Raw genomic sequence first — 25906 nt, forward strand, 5'->3', positions numbered from 1 at the left:
GTAACTCAACTCTGTTGTTTAAAGACGCTCAGTTGTTTATAGTTGCTCTGTGTGTAAAGATAGTGTAAAGATGTAAAGTTACTCTGTTCTTTAAAGCCATTCTTATGTCTAGCTATGGCTGCTCTTCTGTGAAAGATAATGTGAAGCCGCTATTTTGTTTAAAGCTTTGCGGATGGTGCAATTACAGCCTGATATTATGGGAACTGTTTACTCTTCTACAAAGTGAATCATGCAAAACCGTTTTATTATCATACTGAAAGTCCTTACATTGAGTGTCTTTCTCCATCGTGCTGTTTATTCAACACTTCTTCTCCTTCATCTGTGAGAGAGGGGGCAATAACCTGGTTTGCGGATTAAAGGAGGCTTTCTTTTGTGTGTTGTGTTTAGTTAAGAGGGGGGGTAGTGCAATGATTTCTCTCAATAATCCTCTGGACACACGCTTAAACCAGGTGCCTGAGAGAGAGAGCGAAACAAAGAAAGAGGCTTTTGGACTGAAAGGTGAATGAACAGGGTTAATTCACAAGTGAAGAGTACCATCGCATTAGGCTTGCAGTGAGTTAAGCACATCAAGAGACAGAGAGAGAGAGAGAGATAGAGAGAGAGAGAATCCACAGAGCGTGAGCTGAGAGCGGAGGGAGGGAGAGGACGGCAAAAGCGAGAGTGTGACAAGAAATAGGCTCATAGTGACAGCCGGGTTAGAGGCAGGCAGAGCGAGAGAGCGGGAGGAGAGAGGGCAGGGAGTGGAAGATAATGCTGGCTGAGATGGTGGAGGAGAATCACGGCTGGAGAGGCTGCTGCCTGCTTGCCAAGACTAAACAGTGTGCAAATCAGGTAGAGTCCAAGCGTGCAAATTGCGTGACTTTTCCAGATGTGTGATGCGCAACTGGCGGTGCTCGCTTATATCAGAGAGTGGAGAGTGTTTCCGAGGCTGATTGCCAGTGCGACCAGAATTGCCTAGAAAGCGTGCCTGGTGGATCACGAGAGATCAAGAAGAGGACATTTGTGTGTTTATAGTGAGCATAAGGGTTAGGTGCCGTCTGTCAACCTACGTTTTTCAAAAACCCTGTCGCTGGAGAACAGGAAAGATAGCCCAGACATTTGAAGCATTTGAGGATGCCGGGGCATTCAGGGACAACACACAGCCCTAGGTTTTTGCACTCTCGCCTAGAAACTGCCGTCTGAGAACTTCAGCCCAAAGGAGGTAAAGCACAGAAACCTATACAGACGCTAAAGTAGGTGAAGAGGAACCATGGGTGCACATCAGTGGAGCTATTTGTAGGACATTGTGTCTCTTGCTTCTGATTTCCTCAAAGTCCACGGGACTGGAGTCTCTTTCACAGGTCTTCGTAAAGGCATCCAAAAAAGTGTCCAGTGACCTGTGAATGCATTCAGCATCCAGTCATGGGAGAGTGGACCATTCTAGAGCGCCTCCTGGAGGCCGCCGTGCAACAGCACTCTACTATGATCGGAAGGTAAGAAATGGAAAATCAATGTAATGAGTCGGTTAATGATCATCAGCTGTGACCTTTGCTAAGAGAATAATTGGTTCTATTGGTTCTACATTTGTACTAAAATTGGTTTTGGTACTAAAATTAAACATGGCTCCATATTAAACAATATTCAAATAGATCGAATTGTATTTCTAAACAACCCAACATGTCAACATGGCTCAACCAAAGGTGTGAGTGTGGGAGTGTCTTTTTTTTTCCAAATCCCAAAGCTCAAGTATTAAACTTCTTTGAGTAACCTACTAATAATCTAAAATCAATAGCTTGGTGAGCAGAGGCAATAGCCTAAGTGATCATATTAATGTTTTTTTGGATAAAGTCGTCAGTTAAATTACTAAATGTAAATGTAATACAGTTGGCAATAGGTTGCTTGGACACTAAAAAAGGGATCCATCTACGTAACAGAATATTACAGAGACTTACTATGGACATGCTTAGCGCTTTTCACTTTCTTCCAGAAGTAACACATTACCAACCACCCAGAACGTTCATAGCAACCACTACACGATGGACTAATGAAGCTGTCCTCAGCAAGTACATGGGAGAAAAGTAAAACCACCTGCAACACTATAGAAACGGCATTGCAATGTGCATGACCTGGTCTGATCGTTTTAATTCAGAGAAATCCTATGTAGTCTCTCATACTTAGAAACTGATGTATAGTATAATGCAATGTAAGTTAAAATATATATATTTTATATATAAAATATACATATATAAACAATACTGCAATTATATATAAGTAATATTAGAACTGTCTACATTCCAGCCCGAAGAAAGAAAGTAAAAAACGTTGTAATGACGTCTATCTGCATGAATAGGGAGAATTACATTTTCATACGGCGGTATTACTGTATGGTCTTTTCTGCTCATGATGGTGGCTTATGGCGGAGAGACAGAGTGACCTTACAGCCAAGCTCTAAATTAATCCTCCAAGCTGGGCGAGCTCCTATTGGTCGATCTCGAGCTTCAGCAGATCCAGTGTTAGAACCGCTGAAGCCTGCGAGACCTCAAGTGACATGCTCGCGTGATGCTATTTTCTCTTGACGTTTAGCCCACCATTTCCCTTGTCCGCTTCTGATTTAAACACAAATGTCTTTTGTGATTTAGCTCAACCAAAGACTGCATCTTTTCAAAGACATTTGTTTTAAACCTTTTAGTGCCACGTGGTCGCTTTGAACATGCAGTGCTAGTACCTTACACTTAACGGGATAGTTCACCCAAAAATTAAAATTTTGTAATCATTTACTCACCTTCAGATTGTTCAAACCTGTAAAATGTCTTTGTTCTTTTGAACACAAAGAGTGATATTTGGAAGAATGTCAGTAACCAAACAGATCTTACTCCCATATAATTTATTTTCCCTACTATGGTTGAGATCTGTTTGGTTACTGACGTTCTACCAAATATCGTCCTTTGTGTTTAGCAGAACAAAGAAATTGAAGGATGAGTTTTTCATTTTCGGTATCCTATCCCTTTAAGTTTCATGGTATACTTTCTCAAAAATGTGCTATCTGATATACATAGAAATCGAGAAGGGTGCATTAAGGCGGCCATTAGGTAGAAATGGAGTGTGCAATGATATCGGGCATCCAAAAAGCCATCCACTGACGTTGCGCATTCAGGCAATTCAGTTACCAATCATTCTAGCTCGCAATCGTTCAAAGATATGATGTACTGTAAGTGATGCCTGTAGTGCTCTCACAACCTCATCAAGCGGTGTCTGGCATCTATTAATAGACTTGTTTTGCTGAACCTGCAGTTCATTGCTGTGCTAGGACCCAAAATATGCATCGCTTCCATGGCAACAGATACTTGAATTCCTCTTTTTCCCCGCCCTTCACGAGACCAATCTCAGCCGCCTGTTGTTTGCCTTGAAATTCTGCTTTGTGCATCCTGGCAGGCCAGCAAGAAAGCAACACTTTTACTGAGGTGCCGCTGGGCTGAATATGAATGATTGCCCCGATCGCATCTCATTCACCAGCCGCTGCCCCCACGCTCACACTTCACTGAGCGCAGGCTGCTTGGCAGCCAATGGTGAATTACTCAACGCTTGACAGGGAATGCCTCAGTCTCATGAGACCGTTTCATTCATTATGTTTGGCATTACTGAGGTGGTGTGGGTTGTTTGTTTGTTTATCCTAATATGAGACGTTTCACTTGCAAAGAGCTTTGGATGTTATGGATGACACCTCATCTTATAAACGCTTCCATAAGTGCAAGTTTTTGCTGAGAAAAACACTAATAGTAGCGTTTGCACTTTTTGCCACTATTATTTTGTTTTTGTACAGCATCCTTGTTTAAAATGTTACATGTCATTTATGTTTATTACACAGCTTGTTGAAATGCTTGATTCTGATTGGGCAGTCGCGAGATTTGCAGGTTTGTTATGTAAGGGATAATGTACAGGCAGCCGGTTGTTATCGCAGAAATAAGCCCCGACAGTGTGATCAGGACCCGATGCGATGGTCAGGGTCTTGTATCACACTGTCGGGGCTTATTTCTGCGATAACAGCTGCCTGCTTGTACATTATCCCGCTTATTCTACGGCTACTTGCCATATGAAAAAAAATGGACATAAAATATGAATTTGAAATATTTTATTAGCTCATTTTTACCGAATGCAGACCTTCCGCGAGGAAAAGCCGTTTCGTTTCGGTTTTCAAGTAAGAAACGATGTACAAACTTCACGAACAGGCAAATTGGTTTAATCATTTGTATATATAATGTAATATTTGTTATTCCATTCCATTTTCTACCGCTTATCCGAACTACCTCGGGTCACGGGGAGCCTGTGCCTATCTCAGGAGTCATCGGGCATCAAGGCAGGATACACCCTGGATGGAGTGAATATTTGTTATTACAAGACATATTTATAATTACATTTTGTGTAATATTAAACTGCCCCTCTCAAAGTGATTTGCAGTATCCGGGTTACAAGGTGTATTTGAAAATAACAACCCTTTGAAGGTCGCGACTGGCCAATCAGAATGAAGCATTCAAATGTGCCGTGTAATAATCCCAGTATATAACCTCTCAAAACTGATAAAAAACTGTGACCCGGATGCTGTAAATCATTTTGACAGTTACAGTTTAATATTACACAAAATAATTGTAATATCATATGACATTGAATTCATAATTGATAATGAATTTGCCTGTTCATGATATTTGAACGTTGTTTCTTACCTTAAAACCGAAAGTAAATGGCTTTTCCTCGCGGAAGGTCTGCATTCGGTAAAAATGAGCTAATCAAATATTTCAAATTCACATTTCATGTCCAGTTTTTCCTCTCATGTGGCAAGTGGCCGTGTAATAAGCGGCATGATGTATATGCAGCCGGCTTTTATCACAAAATAAGCCCATTCAGTCTGATTCAAGACGGGATTCTGATAACACTGTCAGGGCTTTTTTCTGCGATAACAACCGGCTCTGTACATTATCCCTCACATAATAAATAATTTACAAACAGTACATTTAATTTATATAGTAAAGTATGCATACAAGGAACCAAGCCTATAACCTTTGATTATTTATTTTGAACATTATTACATAAATCTTTAGCTGCCCTTTGTTTTTACAGTATGAGAGACAACATAGGATTTCTCTGAATTAAAACGATCAGACCAGAAGCAATAATACCTGACAAATGGAGAAAGTATGGCTCTTTATAGAAAATGAAATTTTATTTAAGTGCCCATTTCTGAGGAATATGGACTGTAATGGATGAAATTTTTTGTTATGGATGTAAAGATGTAAAAGTATCACTTAACAATGAAAACTGTACATAAATTAAAACAAATTGATCTCGCATGGGTATTTTAACAACCAAATGTTGACATCTGGTATTATAGCTATCATTATGGTGAAACCCTTCTGTAAAAACTAGATTTTTTTCATCTTCAATTCATTTGCATGAAATTGCCCCAATGTGCCTGTACTCATAAAAAAAGGTGCTTCAAAAGGATCTTTGATGTCATAGAAGATCCTTTTGGTTACATAGAGAACCTTTAACATCTGAAGAACTTTCTGTTTCATTAAAGGTTCTTTGTGGCGAACAAATGTTCTTCAGATTATAAACAGTAAGAAAGAGATGGTTCTTTAAAGAACCTTTGTCTGAACGGTTCTTTGTTGAACAAAAAATGGTTCTTCTAAGGCAGGGGTTCCCAACCTTTTTTGTGCCAGGGACCAGCATATTCATAAAAAAAAATCCAGGGACCAGTTGTCAATTTTAATGCCTCAATTTTATGATGCATCATTTGGAACTGTGTAAAACAACAGCCTATCATTTATTTGCAATGAACTAGAAACATTGTCAATCACTTAGTGACAACTTAATAACTTATTCATCTCTCGGTGAATCATGCAGTGATTTGCCTCACATTCTGGCGCAACTTCTTTCACCCTGACAGTGAACCCCGACAACCGGCCGGTCATCGCGGCAGCCCCGTCAGTGCAGACACCAACACAAAACTTCCATTCCAGTCTGCCTGCTACGTATTCGTTCAATACTTAGAATATTTCGGAGCCGGTGGTTGTGCTTGGAAGTGAAAGACAACAGAGCAAATCTTCCTGCATCTCATCTTGATGCACGTACCGCACATAAACTAACATGATCGCCTTATTTTCCACGTCAGTCGATTCGTCAGCTTGAATTGCGTACCACGGAGATGCTTTTAATCTGCCCAACAGCTGCCCCTCAATATCTTCAGCCATGTCATCAATTCTCCTGGCAACAGTATTGTCAGATAGTGGAACATGTTCCAACTTGCAAGCTGCTTTTTCCCCCAAAAGTTCCCGACAAATATCTTTTGCTGCCGGCAAAATTAGCTCTTCTCCGATTGTAAAGTTTTTTTTAGCTTTAGCTATTCGGTGAGCAACCAGATATGACGCCTTTGTTGCAGCTACGTTTACTGATGTTGAGGATATCAAAACTTGCCGCTGAGCGTCCAACTCACGTTTCTTTCTTTCGAAAAACTCCTCCGTTTTGTCTTTGAGAGTTGGGTGTTTGGTGGTTAAGTGCCGCTGAACACACAATGGATTTGGCGCCACGGAATCGCCTGTTGTGGTAAATCCATACTTAATGTATGAGTTATCGTATTTACGATTGAAGCTGGACTTTTTTTTTCTTTTTTTTTCTCACTATTCTCGAGTTGTTCATCGCCTTTTCTTTTACCCGAACTGCCCGCAATGAAATTAGCCATTGAAGTTTGCTGAGGCCCGCTCATCTCTCACCTTTCTGTCACTTCAGGTGCACCGCACTTTTTTTGCAGTCCGTTCAGATACAACGCGTTGCTAAGCAATCGCAAGACGCCCAAAGAAACATATTTTAATCTATTTATTATTTATATTTTGGATTAAATAGCATGACATGTCATAGCACTTAAAAAAGCATTTAAAAAATTAAATTAAATTAAATTAAATTATTATTATAAAAAAAAAAAATTATTCTGGGAATATTTCAAGGCCCGGTACTAACGGGTCCACGGACCGGCACCGGTCCGGGGACCGGGGGTTGGGAATCACTGTTCTAAGGCATCGCTGTGAACAACCTTACATGCACCTTTATTTTTAATAGCGTGCATAATCTTTCATCAAAAATATTCTGCTTGACAAATGTCTCGGAGTGAGGACAGGACAATAGTGTTCGTCTATGTTAGACTGTCCAATGGCCAAGTTTTCAGTTCCCAAAGGACAAAGTCAATTCCTGCCCTACATTTTTTTGTCATTCTGGAGGATGTTTGACTCTGAATATTTAAACAATTCTGAATTAAACACAATTTCACTGTGTTAGGACTGGTTCCTATATATAAACCACACAGGGACACCGTAAGTACATAGTATAGTAAGCTCGAAGCTAGCTGAGGTAACCATAACACTCCTTTTCAGACTTATGATTTTTGCTTGACAGGTGAAAAGGTAAAAGAGACCAGTGAGCACCGGCAAACATTCAGAACCACATAGCAACCGTTCAGAACTGCCTAGCAACCGTTGAGAACTACTTAGCAGCCTCACATCAGCGCACTAATGTACCAACCGCCCACAACATGCTAGCAATGTGGCAGCAAGGTTTGTAGACTAGCACAGATCCCAGCATTCAATCATATGTTTGTTTTATTCGACCACTCAATAATTTATTCATATCATTTCGATACATATTTAAATATGCACTTACAGATTCATTACAGCTCGCTCACACACACACACACACACACACGTGGGTGAGTCACACTGTGACTTCCTGAACTGCATGCTGTTGTCTGTCCTCCTTTTCCAGTCCTCTCTTTCTCTCTCTTTCTGCCCTTCATCATTTTTTGCTCCCTCATTGCCTGTGCGGCTGTCTTACTTGGACTATATTGGTTATGCGCATCAAAAGGGGCGCAGAGAATGAGTATATAACCCCAGAGGAGATGTGTTACGACACGCATTTTAAAATCATCAAACCGGTTGTCACTCAACATCAACGCAGATTTCATCCGAGTTAAATACCACCAATGTATCAGAGACACAATAGCCTTGAATATCTTTTACAGCGGGATTATACGCTGTTTAGACAGACATTATGAAAAATGGCTGAATTAAAAAAATCAACAGAACAGGCTTTAGGCTATAGACGAAAGGAAGGACATGGATGAAGAGAGACATTTATCACAGAACCCCTGACATTTCAAACCCCGTAGCCTTATATTTTTCTTGTGCAACACAAAACTTGACAATTCCAGCGTCGTGGATGTGACATTTAGCATTATGGGTGTGACATTAAAATGTTCATAGTTTATTCATGTTCATGTTCGTATTTATGTTCATAGTGTTCATAGAGTGTATTTGTTACGAATATATTGAATATTACTAAATCCTTGTTGATAGAGTCTAAACATCAGAAAAATGTCATTCTATGAATACATTTTCTATTTAAAAAATGGAAATACACATCCGTTATGGAAGTGACAAAAAAAGGACACGGTTTTTGAAAAACGACAAATTTTGTATGATTTCTGTGAATCAAAATGCACAAACCTGTCGGAGCCGACATGTGACGCGGTTGCGCATCAGGCGACCCGGGTTCGATTCCCATCTCGTGGTCTTTTCCTGAACCCAACCCCTTCTCTCGCACTTCGCTTCCTGTTGCCTCTCTCACTTAACTATACAAATAAAAATAAATCTTTCATTAAAAACGTATTCACTTATTTTATGTGTAATATGTAGTGTTATGGATGTGACAATCCTAAAAATGGCACTTTACTGACTTTGAAAATGCATGCGCTAGAAATAAAACTAATGCTTTAAAAACTTGACGAGTGACCTACATGGGTATTTGAACAACCAAATGTTGATATCTCTGCTGTTAGCAGTTGGTCAAAACTTTTCATGGAATTGCCCATAGATTGTATTCATATATTTATTAATTCTGAGAATAGTCATTATAAATTAAATACAATTTTCCCAATAACACTTATGTAATAAGGTAACACTTTTATATTCTTTACAATGGCTTTAAATGTGCCTCAACCATCAGAATCATGGACCAGAAATTTCTGTTTTATGAAACATTATAGAAAAATAAATCAGAAGAAAAAGTAATGACTCACAACTGTTAAACATGCTTGTGTCCTAATAAGCTCAGGAAAGGAATAAATATTCTGTAGTAAACTACTCTTGCTGTTTATTCCCTGTTAAAAAAAACCGCATATGCATTTTTTTTTTTTTTAATGCTGGTTTAAGATTGTCATGCCCTAGTCCTTAGCTGGTTATGTAACTGGTTTAAGCTTGTCAAATCAGCATCAAAACATACCTAACCCAGCATATGCGTTTTTTTTCAACAGGGAACAAACAATAAAAATATAGAAAAAGCGATAGAAAAGATAGTGGAAATATGTGATGTTAGTAGTTATGCTATGATACCAAAATAAAATTTGGTTTAGTAGCGTGCCGCAGAAATTTAGTCACGAGATATTCATTTTTGGCACTCACATTAAAATCGGACGTCCGCCATAAAGTTTACTTTTGAAATTTGACTGTCGCTCAGCTCCCATGGCATCATGGGATAGATAAGTGTCCATCATATCCACACTCACGAATCTCGGCGGAAATATTAGACTATCTGGGTATTTCTCGCCTACTGTTTTTTGCAAAATTCGGACATACGACTCATGAATCATACTCATTTTCGCCTACTATGGAAGAAGGCGATTTTGGACGCAGCAAATGGGTTTTATGAATGAGTCTTTGGGTAAATGCATAAAATAAGGTCTGTGGTTAACAAAAGCTCAAAATTTTACGTTTTGTTCTACGACATAAACTGAATCTGTAATAACATGCTCATCAATTTAAAAAACAAAAAATTGGTAAATGTTAAAGTTTGAAAGATGTCGGTCGGGATGTTGATGTCGAGGGACTGTGGAGTAGTCTAGCCACCTGTTACCTTTTTCTTTCGGGCCATTGTATTTAGGCTTCAAAATTCATAAATGTTGAGTTAATTTGTAAAGGTAATGATCTAGATCTGATAGATAAATCATGGAAAAAGTCATAGAGCTTAATTTTGTTATCTTACAAAAGCCTACAAACAACCCCATAGGCTTTTAGTCAAGGGAACTGGTTTGTTATTAACTTGCGGGTTATCCGACAAAAGAATATCATCCCTTTGGCACTCAACTGTGCTTGTTGAAAAGCAAACAAATAAATGATGCTCATGATTCCTGTTCACAATGGCATCTTAACAAGATCTTATATGTTTGTCATGAAAAGTTTTGAATCTATCAAATAATAGATCATATGCACCACACACAAAAATCTCTAGAACACCGAGACACACACGGAAAGATGCATGCCAGCATTATGTCTTCATTTACTAACACATCGATTTAGCGAGCCAAGCAATCCTAATGTGGCCAGACAGCCTTCTGTTGTGCTATGTGTTAATATTAGCAGACACACTAATACGTTCACAAATATGGCCAACATGAAGAAAAGCTATCACTTTCTGATTATGACAGACATGTGTTAACATATAGACCACTTTGCAAGATTTAAAAACTGTAAGCACTTCCGGTTTCAGGTTTTCACTTATTATAAGCGTTTTTTATTTATTTTAGATATAATTAAATCTTAAATATATTTGTTTTACGTTTAAAATTGGTTATATATATTCTGTTGATAGTATTTTGTTGAACTTTGTAACTGAACAAGGAAGTTCTTATGGACCAGCGTTGAACCAGCGTCCCTTTAATAAATTGCTTTGTATAATCCAAATGATAAAAAGGTACTTTTCATGTTATTATGCAGTGTGAAATTGACAGTATTTTACATTTTGGGAAAATTAAAACATATTTTTACCGTTAAACAGAGGGTAACTCCCATACATTTTGAAATTCTTCCAAACGTTTTCCATTATTTTTCATCTTTTTAATAGAGCATCATTTTCAAATAAAGAATTACCATTTCACGTTACAATACTGGTAATAGAATTTCTATCTTAATAATAGTTGGCCGGCTGACAGCAGCTGAGCTCTGAAACTATACTGGCATGCGCCGGGGCTTGTCATTTTGGCTGGGTTGTGGAACTGGATTAACCAGATCTTCAGATTTAATCTGGATTATATCCATCCTTTCCCGTTTTGTTACAACCGAATTCACCCAGTACGTAGAGGAAACATTTGAAATTGCTCTTTCAAGGGTTACGATGACGTTTTCATTAATATAACAACCCAGGTTGCTTTACTACCCAACGGTTGGTTTGAATATGCATGTGAATATGCGGCTGAACCTGAGATGGGTGTTGACTTCATTAATTCATATTTATTTATTATGTTATAATAAAACAATTTATTTATTACATTATGATACTTTGAATGGAACAGACATTGTAAAGGCAGATGGTGTTTCTATAGCAGCGTAAAGATTATGCGTTTAATTCCATAGGTAACACATATACTAATGTAGCCTATACATTTCAGCTCTTACAACCAATAGACTGTAAATCGCTTTAGATTAAAGCATCTGCCAAATCCACAAATGTAAAAGTACATCATCAGTGTGTAAAATGCCTGCACATCCTTTGTAATTCCACACACAAACAAAATATGCATCTGTGGTTTTAATCCTGAAGGCGTGTGGTTTTTGAACCCGTAGAATTAAAACAATAAAAGTCAAAAGACAAGGCAACCCTTAATGGCAGAATCCAGGTTATGCAACGTACTCCAACACAGCATCACCAAAGAGCCACAAACACACACAAATACACATAAACATCAACAAACATCTCTAAGAGCTTTATGTGAGCCCTCAAGCAAAAGCGCAAATCTTGCTGAGACAAAAACAGCTCCTAGCGCTCTGGCACAGTGGCTTCTTACTGTTGCCGACTCGTGGCTGTGTGTTCGCATGGGCATGTGTGCGTAAAACACAATTCTGGAAGTCAGTTCGGGTAAACGGATGGTCGTTCTGGCACAAAACTGTGCGTGGGGACCTTCCTCTCTCCTCTTACCCTCTGTCCTTCTGCTTCGAGAGGAGAGATATGGAGCTTAGCCACTCTCTCTCTTTCTCTCTCTCTCTCTCTCTCTCTCTCTCTCTCTCTCTCTATGTAAGGACATGTGCATCTCTGCTGGGTCTGTGGAAGGAAAATGTGAAGTCCCTTACCAAAAATACTAGTCCAGTGATCGAGTGGTAATAACCTGACAATGATGTCACCAGAATGCTGAGCAACGCAGTCTCACAAATGAAACACCTCTGTGAAACATTGCAAGTGTACTGGCTTTGTTTTTGGTGCAAAAAATGTGCATCAAAAGCTCCTTTGACCTTTTGGTTCCATGAAGAACCTTTGACATCGTAAGAACCTTTGGTTTCACAGATGGTTCTTTGTGGTGAAAAAAGGTTCTTCAGATTATAAAAAGACAAGAAAGAGGTGAGTCTTTAAAGATCCTTTGACTAAATGTTAAAAACAACCTTTTAAGCAAACCTTTTATTTTTATGAGCGTACAGACACGCCTATAGAAATGCTTACTGCTTTTATAATTGTGGAATGAGTATACATACTGTTCCATGATATTTACAACTCAGTAATTTCAAATTGTGTCTGAAAATAACTATATGTGTTTTGGGTATATATTTTTATATATTTTAAACACACATACTGTATATTGAAGTAAACAATTATTTGACAGACAGTTGAATGTTGGAAAGGAACACACGCCCGAGGTAGTGATGTGACCATATGGCAGCGTGCTCATTAAATTTCATATTTAATTATTCAACGATCTGTGAACTTTTCTGCAAATGCCGTGGTTACCATGGTAACGTATCAAATATACAGGTCTGTAAATGGTTTATCTCTGAAACAGCTTTCCAATCAGAATGGCATCAGTATATACAGTATATATATATATATATATATAGGGAGAGAGAGAGAGAGAGAGAGAGAGATTTATTACATCATGGTGATGTAATAAATCATTGAAGTTATTTAATTGACGGCAAGCTATGAGGATGTATAACTAGTCGGTAGCTCAGCAGATAATGCCACAAGCAAAACACGAGTCTTAAATCTGAGTTTTTTATCCCTCAATGACTCAGACTGTAAAAATAAATAGATTTATTCACAGCTCTTCGTGTTCTTTATTTTTGTCTCTTTCCCAAAATAGCACAAAGAGACAGCTGCGTGGAACCGTCGTGTGGAGCAGAACGCTTGTTTCTCTCCGCTGCTTTGTGTTGTCTTAATCAAAGTCATCGCCGCGCCCCTGTAATTGCCGCTATCAGAGCCGGTTGAATATCACACTGCTTGTACTGAAATAGAGGCTGAATAGAGAACTGCACCTCAATGTAACAGATTATTATCTCATAACTGAATACAACACACAAAATCACTCTTGCTCTCTCTCGATCTCATTTGCCCTGTTCTCATGAGCTCTCTGCCCTGTGTTAGTTGCCGTGGTAACAGGCAGAGGGAGGCAAAGTGATGCTGCGGGTACCATTGGTAGGGGGAGGTTTTGGGCTGAACATCTTCACAGCTCTGTGATGTTACAACACACGTGTGCAGTCGGTGTCATTTAAGGCTGCTGTTATACATGCGATATGTCAAAGTCAGATCTTCATATATATTGAGAAAAAGTGCTTCAAGTGCATATTGATGCATAAAACTGAATAAGGAACGTCGTATTTGGGCAATAAAATGTGAGAGGCTATAAATGTTTATTGCCAGCAGCAAGCTGTATTTACAATGCTGTAGCACTGTGAAAGTTTTACAGATCCACTTCACACTAAATTACGCAGCTTGTTTATGAGAATTGTGCTATCACTTTTATTAGCACATACTCATGCCATATGCCATTAAAAGAGATACCCAAGCCAAAGATTTCGTCCTTCAATTTCTAAAAGGATTTTTAAAATGGGCTTCTCATTTTCTTTTTTTAAAAGAGTTTGATGAGACCAAGTGTCCTGGTGAATCCCTCATAGAAGGAGAGTTTGTGGTATGTTGAGAAAATTAAAGCAGGTGTGAAAAGAAATGAAAAGTGTGAAAAGAAAGAGATGAAGGGGAGAAGTAGGTGGATGGTGGGGGTTGGGGAATACATCATCTAAAGCTATTGGGTGGTATTAAGGAACTCTTAATGCAAGAATCCCTCTATTGGCTCCCGTACAGATTAAAGGTTGTGGGTTTTGTGTGCTCAAGCTATTATATAATTCATCTTCTGACGGGTTTTTCCACATTGGCACGTTTTTCATTTGAGAAAATCTTCCATTATTGTCAGTGTTGTGTGTCTGCCTACTGACTGCAAAGTGCAATTCCCTGCACAATTTTTCCTTTCCTCTGCTTCCCGGCATTCCACGGGCTTTCTTCGATCTTGCTGCCCACGAGGATAACCATACAGGGATAACGCATTCTTCTTAACTGCACCGTGCTTTTAAAGGGTTATAAAAAGAAAATAAATAAATATATTTTAATCTGGTGCAGGCTTGAGTTTCACACAGGCAGAGAAATGTGGAGAAAAACTACCGTTGAGTAGACTACTGTTATCATTATTTGTTCATTTCAAATATATATCAAAAAGTGTGCTAAAAAGACTAAATGTGCCGTTAAACTGGATACCACTATTAAATTTTAAAAAGAGAGTAGCCATAGAGAACCATAAAGAACCTTTAACATCTGAAGAACCTTTCTATTTCACAAAAGGTTCGGTACGTGTACCTACAGTGTACTAACACTATACTCACCTAAGAAAGTACTGGGTAATTTAAATGTACTACATGGGATAAGTTTAGGTTAAGGGGTAGGTTCAGGTTTAGGAGCTAGTTATTACCCAGTTATAATATTTACTACCGGCTCATTGGTAAATTTGCTGTCCCACATTTTTCAAAATATCTTCTTTTGTGTTCAACAGAACAAAAATATATGATGTAATTTTTCATACTACGGGAGTCAATGGGGGGCAAAATCTGTTTAGTTATAAGTATTCTTCAAAATATCTTTCACTGTGTTCATCAGAACAAAGACATTTATACAGATTTGGAACAATTCAAAGGTGAGTAAATGATGACAGAATTGTCCTTTTTCCTCAAACTATCCCTTTAAGAGTACATTAAGAGCTGATACTGGGTCTGGAGATACAGAATACTGCAGTTGATGGGTGCAGATTAAAGCGGTCGCTTTGACCTCACAGCTGGAGCAGGAACATAACACATAATTCCATTTAGATTTCATCTTCCGAACTGGAGGCTCCAATCACAGCTGACGTGACACCTTCCTACACAGACAGCAATTCTGAATAACCTATTATTATTGCTCAATTTTTAATACAAATTTTATTTAACTTTAAAATGTAACTCAAACTTAAAAAGCATTATTGCAAGTACCTTTTAACAACTTAATGCAACAATAATACTGTACTTGGATGAACGTGTAGTTCACAATCTTAAAAAAACATGCAATAAAATTTCACTTTAAAGCATTGAATGAACAAAACACATACATCAAAATAACCTATTTAGTGTAATGCAACTATTTTACATAGTTACAATTTTTTAGGAAATGTTATATTTCAATTAATCTAAAATGTTAGAAACGGGGAAAAATAGCCTGCAGAATTATAAGAGTATTAAGAAACCACAACAGCAGGAAATGGGTTGCCCGGGGCAACGGACAGTTATGCCGTTGAGCATCAATTCGCGAAAACAAAATTCAACAGTAGTTTGAAGCAATTACAATCAAGTATTACAAGTGCCATGCAAAAAACATATGATAAAAAACTATAGTGTACAGAATTTGTTCTGACACTTTCCTACGACCGAAAGGTTGGAGTATTTTGGATTCTGACTTGAGTTTGTGTGTCTTCTGAGGTCTAGGATGCTCAAGTGCCGTCACTATCTTTGATTTATAAATTAATGAGATTGGAAAGCCACTGCTTTCCTGGAAGGGATGATTTCTAGATAAGGGCAGGATGAGATGTTCTGGTAAAAAGGATTTTTGAAGAACACGTTTCAAATTATTGTTTTCTATGAGTACCCAAAATTGAATACTGGCATGATTTCCTTCCCCACATGTTGTTTAAAGCGAATGTTCTTCAATGTGACTATATTAAAAAATATATATATAATTGCTCTATGAATTAAAAAGCAGTCTGATTACAACCCTTTACAGACAATTATTTATTTATATTTATAGAATTTATATTTAAAAAATATATATTATATCTGTACTGCTTTTTTCTACAAATATTTCACAGGATGTCCAAATCACTATTTTCCGTACAACAAAAGTGGACAATTTGTGGTCATTTGAACTAATTTTGTGAATCAAAATTATTGCAAAAAATCAAATACAAATCAGATACTGAAAGAATTACTGCATATAACAGATGTTTTACAACCTTATTGAATACAGACCCACTGATGCGCAAATTTCCTCTGTTTTACTCTTACCTCTCCTCACAAACATATGCAGTCTCTTTCTTTGTTTCTCTCTCACCCTCTCAATCCAGCACCGGTACAGAAATAGCTCTAACAGCACTGAGTAACTGAGGTGTAAAATCTAAACACTTGCTAAGGAAAAAAGAGAAGAGAGAGAGTTGACTGCGATCACACAAGCAAATGAGTGAGTAGGTGTTACGACACAGGTTACTGTATCAACAGTGCAGGTTACCATGTTAACAGAGGTAATGGCACAGAAGGAGCTATAAGTAAAGTTCCAGAGAGATGAATTAGAGCAAAGAGGGTCTGAATAGCAAATGCAAACATCTGCAATGCTAATTAGCAAATGACTAAATGAAGGACGAATGACGTCAATGGAGCAAACAGAGGAAGGTTTTTGGGGTTCTTGCATATTTTGTTAAATCCTTTTTGATTTTTCTTATATCTTTCACAGGATTCTCCTGACGGTGGTGGTGATATTCCGTATCCTCATCGTGGCCATCGTAGGCGAGACTGTTTACGAAGACGAGCAGACCATGTTCATTTGCAACACCCTCCAACCAGGATGCAACCAGGCCTGCTACGACAAAGCCTTTCCCATTTCCCACATCCGATACTGGGTCTTTCAGATCATTCTCGTCTGCACACCCAGTCTCTGTTTCATAACTTATTCAGTACACCAGTCGGCCAAACAGCGGGACCGTCGCTACTCCTTCCTCTACCCAGCCACGGAAAGAGACTACAGCCGCGAAGGAACCCGCAGACTGCGCAACATCAACGGTATCTTGGTGCAGCACCCCGACAGCGGAAAGGACGAACCCGACTGCTTTGAAGTGAAAGAGATCCCGAACGCGCCCAGAGGTCTCCTCCACGGCAAGAACTCCAAGGTACGTCGACAGGAAGGCATCTCCCGCTTCTACATAATCCAGGTGGTGTTCCGCAACGCACTTGAGATAGGTTTCTTGGCGGGCCAGTACTTTCTGTACGGCTTCAGCGTTCCTGGCATCTTCGAGTGCGACCGTTATCCTTGCCTGAAAGAGGTGGAGTGCTATGTTTCGAGGCCCACCGAGAAGACGGTCTTCCTGGTGTTCATGTTTGCAGTGAGCGGCCTTTGCGTTGTGCTGAACCTCGCTGAGCTCAACCACCTGGGCTGGAGGAAAATCAAGGCCGCCATTCGAGGTGTGCAAGCCCGCAGGAAGTCCATCTGTGAGATCCGTAAAAAGGACATGGCCCACCTGTCGCAGCCTCCGAACCTGGGCAGGACCCAGTCCAGCGAGTCTGCTTATGTCTGATCTCCCTTAATTTAAATATAGCGTGACAAGCGGGGGAGTGGAATGGAGGGTGGGCCGCTGGATCGACAAGGCCATTCGAGTGCCTGTGCAAATGTTTCTTCTGGGATGGGGAGCGTCTCTACATAGCCACACCTCTTTCCAATAAACCCTCCCCACCATGACAGTGTGTGAAAATGTTTGAGGAGGTTTGCGTTTGGTCCAGGAGCACACAGAAGCAAGGCACAGAGGAGGAATTCTTCGCTTCTGATCTGGTAATCGTCAAACTGGGCACATGGGTTAGTCAAAGGGTGAGGAGCAGAGGTGGGAAGTTATAGATGGCTAACACATAATGTATGGAAATGACTTTGTCTGGGATTGTCGTCCCACTTTTCTTACTTTGGGAAGAAGAAGAAGGGTCATTATCTTCGACCATTGCTGAGCAGGTGCCAGAATAATGTTTAGGTTTGCTCTCTTGGCAATGAATTGGCCTAAAACAAACAACAGAGGGGGTCTAAACATTGTAACAGCAATGGCACCTCCACATTGTCACATCACCAAACAAACATTAGCTTCTTCTTGTAAAAGATCACAAAAGACTATTACCTCCACACAAAGCGTGTCCTTCCACAAAGACCCCCACTGTTTAGCGTTACAGTTGAGCATTCCTCCTATTTGTGGTGCATGAACGTCTGTTTCTTTGTGTGTTTGTGACCAAAGTTGAAAGAATTTCCGGATTTCATGTTGTTCGTCTTACAATGACTCATCTTTTGCGAAGGTCGGTGCCATTCTTTTGTTTCAGATTACTGTATATAGTTTAGCATATAGTTCAAAAATTTTTTTATTTCTTTTTCTTGGGAAAGAGAGCCGATCCTGCTGAAAAGACCGGCTCATTGTTGGTTTGGTGCTGGTCATCCAGAATCATCTTTCTAGTGATGCTTTGTGGACAAAGAAAGTTCAGTTGCACTTTATGTTACAGTACATGAACTTACATCAAACTCACAGTGTATATTGTGAACCTAGAATGCACTTAGAGTGTATTTATGCAACGAAATATGGGTATCTACATGTTTTGAATATGGGTTCGAGTTAGCTTTCAGGGTTGGTACCTTTACAGTACAAAGTATCTATATGTAGAAGTGGACTGTAAAATAAAGTGCTGCTGATGGCAATTCTTTAGTTCAACTAATGTGGGCATCAGCAAACCAGCTGTTGATCTTTGTCAATAGTATAAGAAGGATTTTCACACATCAGTCCCCGTGAACCAGAAGTTGCGATTGTTTTTACTTAGTTATTTTTTGACGTATTTCCGAGTGAAATGGAATTGCGAATGAGAAAAAACAGATTTTTCACCACGATTTTTTTGGTTGTGTAAAACAGCCCTTGCATTTTAAAATGGAACTGGCAGCAGACTGACAGTTGAAGGGGAGGAGTTAGGATGCTCCGCCCAAGCCGTCTAACATACGTAAGATGGCTAGACATCACAGTACGGAAGTGCATTTTTTTTATTTTAACTGAAGATCATGAGGGCACACGATCTTTAAAAAGAAAGTGACCCACATTGATAAACTATTTACATTAAACGCTGTAATATTTCATGAAAAAATAGCCATTGTTATTTTTCATTTCCCTGGGACTTTAATGCAGAGGTTTCTATCAGAAGACTTGAGCATAAAAATGAGCATAAAGGTATCTTTAAAAGGCATGTTTACAAAGCTCTACCTGTTGAATGAATGAAACATGATGATCAGTGTACGTCCATAGAAAAGGAATCATTCACACTGTTTATTTAGCTTTTCCTTCTGGTCAAGTGTTTATCGGCATGCCTTCATGATATAAAAAGAAGAATAGAAAAAATGTATGTGTTGCACTTTGTGAGATGGGGAGAGTGGATAGAAGAATGGACTCACTCAGGGAAGAACTTAGGCGAGCCACGATGAGTGCATAGGGTTGTGAGCATCTATGTAGCTGTGTGCCTTCGTTTACACAGTCAGTGTCAGTTAAAGCAAGGTGTAGCATCTCTCACAAATACACACACAATGCTGAGTTGCTTATTTAGACGTTGTTAGCGGTAGACTCACTAAACAAAAGTATTTTTGTGCCTACACTGCCCGCACTCCTGCATTAAACAGTGTTGACAGAACCCAGTGCAAACAGACTCTCTGACATACCGCAGAAACAGAAAATACTGTCAGAGAAGATTCGGAGATACGGAGAGGGCTGACGTGAGAAGGAAAATTCGGAGGCCCTTTATCAGCAGCACAATGTTTCCTGGCTTCAGCAAGTCTTATACACAGACTTTTGCAGGAACGTGTGTTTGCATTAAGTTTGCCATAAATTCTACTTTGCAGCATTTATAAATCAGAACAGAAGTCAGCGTGAGGACGGATATTGTCGTTCACTCCTAAATAGAAATGTCTGGTGGCTAATAGAGATGGAAAATGGGTCAGGTTAATAAGGCCTTGTATGCATGTCCAGTTTCCTTAAATGTAAATGAACTGGTAACGATTTGCTTCGACCCCTGTTACATCCCCAAATATGAATATAAAATCTGAGAAAATATATATAAAAAAAGTATACAGGAGTACTGTATAAGTTTGTCAGTGTTGACCCCAAAACTGGACCCAAACATCCACAAACAACTTTTATGGTATCTGTGTGAAAAATTGACCATAATTAGTATGGCTAAAAATGGTTCCTGTGCAACTTCATGATCAATGAGACACCAAAACGAAAATACGAAGCACAAATATCATATCTCTGAGAAAACCAAAGGAAGATTGGTCTACATGGCTTGACCAGTATAAAGGACTATAGCCATAATCTTGGTACCGATCCCATCCTCTCACATTGTACTTTCTGCCTTTCCATTGCTGTTATGCTGACATCAGAAAACTACCAAAACCATGAACCCAGTAACTATGCAGCATAAAAGGGCAAAACATCCTTTACAAGGAGATGGTTTTTAAGTACGATTCACAGATGAATGACCGCCGCTTCCCCAAGTGAGATATTTCTTCAAATCCACTCTTCTCAATCTATTTTTTTTATAACAAATCTATATCAGAGTATAGACAAAAAAGAACTACAGTATGCGGGATTTTATGCAAAGTTTATCTTTTTTTTATTTATTACATCATTTGTGAATTAAGTTTTTGTGCGTCCGCTGTAATATGAGGGTAAAGGGGTATTTAAAGAGCAAAGTTGGGACTTTAAAATATTGCCTGGGAAACCGAAAATGTGGCTTTTTTGCCAAAGTACTGTATTATGCAAATTATAACTAACTGGGTTTCAGTGAATGAACTGTTAAATGATGGTAAATGCATGGATTACTGGTTTGAAGAAGCATGTTTTTAGTTGTTGTTGCTTTTTTATATCATTATTATTAATACTGTTGTTGTTGTTGTGAAACAGAAAAACAGGGACAAGTTAGTAAATAGCAGACTTAATACTTATTTTCCAAATGAAAGAATGATATGACAAACCTTTAAAACTAAGTTTTTTTTCCCACCTGTCTAAGAAAATTGGAAATGCACATCTATATTACAGGCATATTCTCCATATCACTGCCAACAATTTTATAGAAAATTGTCTTCTAAAAATCTTTCTTAATGATTTTGATGATATTTGGAGACATCATTGATTCAGTCAAACCTACGTGTGTATTTGACAATATGACATTAATCTACTGCCATTGGTCAATGTCTAAAATATGAGATGACGATATTATAAAGTCATGATGTCAATTAAACACGCAAGTGGACCAGTGCATAAGCAAGAACTGTCTCAGGTGACAATTTTTTAAGATGACCTTTTTAGTGTTTCTACAATTAGTACGCGATGTACAGTGTACTTCCAAAAGCTGTTTCAAGGTTCGCCCACATTTTCTAAACTACATTATAGACAAATTCTTCGTGATATGATAGCCGTGTTTCAGGGAATTACAAAAACATGGATTCAGGTGATATACACTAAGAGAAAATCAAAACATGCTCAGACATCAGTCTGGTCTGTGCCAAGGACACCAAACATCCTACTCAACTAAACCTATTAAGTAATGAAAACAAAGTAAAGTTCATGCCTTGTTAGCTCGGGCAAAAGAATCGTTCTAATCCCAATGATAATCCCTTTTGAATGATCGTCACGTGTCCCAGAATGCCCGTGTCCTAACCACACTTCCCCAAAGCCAACCAAGGTTCTTCTCTAAAGCTCTGCGACCAATCATTCGGTTGCAGTTAAACCTTGTTTATATCGTCAGCCGTTGGTAGACATGCTTATAGTGGCAAACTGTGTGTCGAAGCCGTCTCTTTAATCTGGAGCCAGATTTTGCTTTTCAAATCCTAATCTTTACCTTTATAAAGAAAAACTCTTCTGGGATCAGAGTAAAAGGATAATTACAGCCCCACGTGTGCTGCCAGGAGAGTTTGACACCCGCCGTATAAACCACGCTAATCTCTCAGGAATAAGACGACTCGCCGCTTCTAATCACTCCCAGCTGCTTACACCGCCGTATAAACACTGGATTAGCATTTGGCAAAGGCAAAAGGGCAGACGAATCATCCATCGCTCGTACCTGCACCGCCACGGCACAAATAACGTCAACACATGCCGCTATAACTCAGGATCCGTGCAAAGGCACCAATCCTAAAAACGAACGTCTATATACAGAATAAGTCAGAGAAATCAGGGGACGTTCTGCTAACCAGGGATCTGCAGACGACAATTCAGTTCATCACAGTATGTAGTACCTTGTGATTGGTCATGCGAAACGTAAACTGTTCTGAAAATAAAGAAGTTTAAATAAAACTTCACATACAGAAACGAGTTGGAATTTTACATGAATAGCGTGGTTTTCAACTGCTAAAAACATGAATAAAATGTTAAGGGTCAACCTGATCATTATTGCAAATTAATCCCAATGATCAGGGAACAAAAATAAACACGTGGACGTAAAGTTGTATGTTAAGATTTGGTCAAAGCTTATGCTAAAAACAAAAGAGTTACAACATAGCGAACAAAGAGCCTAGCAGAAAGATAAACAACAACATGTTATTCATTTATATTTAACGTTTATAAGACTATAACTATAAAGAGAAAGGTTTAAATATCGCTCTATATTTAAGACAATAGAAACAAGACCACATTATAACAACATTATAAAGCAAACCCAAACCTGTAAAGTTCGATGTTCTGCTAAACAAAAAAGAAAGTGGAGCTTGGAGTTCACATTCTTTTAAATATCTTCTTTCGTCTTGAACAGAACAAACCATAAACTGGTTTGAGCTTGAGGGTGAGTAAATGATGACAGAACCTTCATTTTAGGGAAATCAAAAAAAAGTCTTATACAGTGTATCTTTATTCATCATTCTTGATGTGAAGAACTTAAAGTCACTTGTTCGATAGACTAGTTAACCAACATATGTAGCTTCAATGTCACATGACTTCTATTTTAGGTTCTGTCTTTTTTTTTCTCGTGATCTCTTACCTTCTCATTACAGTCAGTAGTCATAGAAACGGCGGTGAGTCACAATGTTGCACCTTTTCGGTCATTTGCACTGATGTTGATAAGTTACACCTTTGTGTCCAAAAACATACTAGAATGATTCGCCGCTCAGTGTTGCGATTGACTAATCAGAAGTACGTGTTCAAAAAGCCATGTGATAAGAGTTTATTCATACGCAAGCTGTGACGTTGCAAATCGTTTATCTGTTGTTTTCTAAATTATGCCGTGATTATATTTAATACTGTGTAAACTACGAATCAGAATCGAATTAAATAAAAGGAGAAAAGCCGCATTTCTTAGAAGTTACAACCGCTGACATTAGTGTAGGCTGATATGTTATTACGGTACTGTGAACTACTTAGTTACTATTGTCACTACTGTTTTCTGGATAAATATTTAAATTAATATTATTATCATAAATGTATTTTACAGCGAATACGTTGTTTTCTAAATGTAGCATTAGGAAAAGAGGAGAAACATCCTGTGCATCTTGCATCAAATTGTACACTGTAAAACTTTGCTGTAGTGTTGCAGCAGGTTTGCCAGTAATTTACTGTATATTCAAATACTACTTAATACTATTTTCCTATTAGTACCGTTTTCAATGACTTGGACACTCTTCCTTAGCATTTTTATCTTGTTGTTTAGTAAAAATATTTAAAACTTCATTAACTACGATACATTCACACAAGAAGAAAATGACCTCAGATACTAAGTCTTGTTTTATGAAAGAAAAATATATAAACTATTGGTAAGTTTATGCTTATATCAAAATTGTAAATTTAATATATGGGAAGATACTGGCAAACCTGCTGTGAAATTACAGCAAAGTTTTATTTTTAGATGATTTGTTTCAAGAATTTAGAAATGATCAAACACTAAGGATGAGTCAATCAATCACAGTTTAAGAAGACCTCAGTGAAGGGTCTCACCCAACTACAACTGTTTTCAACAGCAAAGCAAGTTTTTTTAGTTTCACGATTTGAAAATGGATATATAACAGATGTTAGAAATGCACTTGCATTATTGCGACCTCCCATCACACCTTCTGCCATGTGGTTTAAGGTAACACCTGCAGCCACGTCCTTTAGAGATTATGCAATCTGCGACCCTTTAATCCTGTGTGATATCAGCACTCTGATTACTTTATCTAATTAAAATGTGCTGGAACGATTAGGATTTAGCATTATTTCCTCTTTGACTCAGATTTTCTTCCTTTTGTTTTTTAGAGCTTTTTGTGGAAATGGTTTGTAAGGTCAACGAACATGTTTGTTCAACTCAGTGTGCAAAATGTTGCACTCCTGAAATATCAAAGGGTGCTGCTAAAATGCATACGTGTATAGAATTGTATGACTATTGTCAAGTCTGCGAACACCACCATTTATCTTTCCCTGTTATGATCTCTTTCATAGTCTTTGCTGAATTTGTCCCAAGTGAACGATTCTTACTTATTTCTTATTTCTTATGTCTAAAGGGAAATCTGTTGTTTGGAACACAGATTTCTATTTTGTATCCAGTTGACCTTATTTAAAGGTTTTGCTTTCTATATGTGTCTGACTTTTGTGGATTGTGTATGATGACTGAATTAAACACCTTGAATGAACTTGCAATGACTTGTGTGTGTGTCTTTAGACGTCATAGATGTTAAAATATTTTCTCCTGTATACAAAGACGACTATGAAAACATGAATAAACCCACTTTCTGAAAAGTAGCTTTGTAGCACTTTTAAAATTGTTGTTGTTTAACTAGTATTTAAAAAAAAATTGCCAACCCAGGCAAGTCATACTGCTTCCGACTGGTTGAAAAATGCTTAACATCTTGGGCCACAGGCAGGGTACATCCTAGATAGATGGTGTTTACTCTATCTTTAGCAACACTCTGAGATTTACTATTTTAGATCAAAATCTGTTTTACAATTATGATTTCTTGCAGTTGTTGAAGAACAAAGGTCACAATTGCCCAAACTGTATTAGGGATGCATAATAAATGATCTGCAATATAAGTGGTCATTTTTTAACAAGTGTTTCGTAGGCCTTGTAAATAACTTTCAGGGGGAAAAGTGAACTAATGATTACCTTGTTTTCTGTAGTCAATGTTTTCAAAAAAAAGCATTTGTCTATTTTTTATTAACTTTTATGGAATTTTATATTTATATTTAGATACTGTATTTCGGCCTATGTATCGGTTATCGGCTTCAAATGTGAAACAATTATCGGTTATCGTAATCAACCAAAATTTTAATATCGGTGCATCCCCACTGTAGATATAGTCTTTGGTTGAAATTCGGTTGTTTTTGGAATTTACTTTGTGCTGCAAATTCCACACCAGTTAATGAACAATGTTTTTAATTGACATTTATTTGCTTCTTGTTCTTCTGTCCCGAGGGATACCATTCTGAGGCCATACAATGTATGCATTTCAAGTGTCACATGTTACCCCACTGTAAGGTTATCTACCGGGTGTTACAGATGGGGAAAATGTAATCCAAAAATGAAAATGAATGTGTGAGTTTATGCAGGAGATGTTTAGTTCTTTGATAAGCAGTTTGACATGTTTAGTTAAAGTTCCCTGTGTTTAGGTGCAAATGGAAACAAAAGATTACGGAGAGAAGAGAAGCAAACAGAATGTCATGCGATGCAAAGCAAGTTAGAGAAGCCCTGGGGTGAATGCAACCTTATCAAGTATATAGCTATTTTCTTAAAAAAAACTGTTTCCATGAAGAAATAAGGCACAA

The 25906-nt window shown here is 38.2% G+C and overlaps 1 protein-coding gene across 1 annotated transcript; it reads left to right on the forward strand.

The window, feature by feature from the left end:
• The first annotated feature begins 696 nt into the window (after positions 1-696).
• On the forward strand, positions 697-24781 carry LOC130429063 (gap junction delta-2 protein). Its single transcript, XM_056757432.1, has 2 exons — positions 697-1472; positions 16855-24781. Exons 1-2 carry the CDS (start codon positions 1402-1404, stop codon positions 17690-17692), a joined length of 909 nt encoding a protein of 302 aa, XP_056613410.1. The 5' UTR covers positions 697-1401; the 3' UTR covers positions 17693-24781.
• Positions 24782-25906: the final 1125 nt, after the last annotated feature.

Source organism: Triplophysa dalaica, chromosome 9, assembly GCF_015846415.1.
Source record: "Triplophysa dalaica isolate WHDGS20190420 chromosome 9, ASM1584641v1, whole genome shotgun sequence".
Lineage (NCBI taxonomy): Eukaryota > Metazoa > Chordata > Actinopteri > Cypriniformes > Nemacheilidae > Triplophysa > Triplophysa dalaica.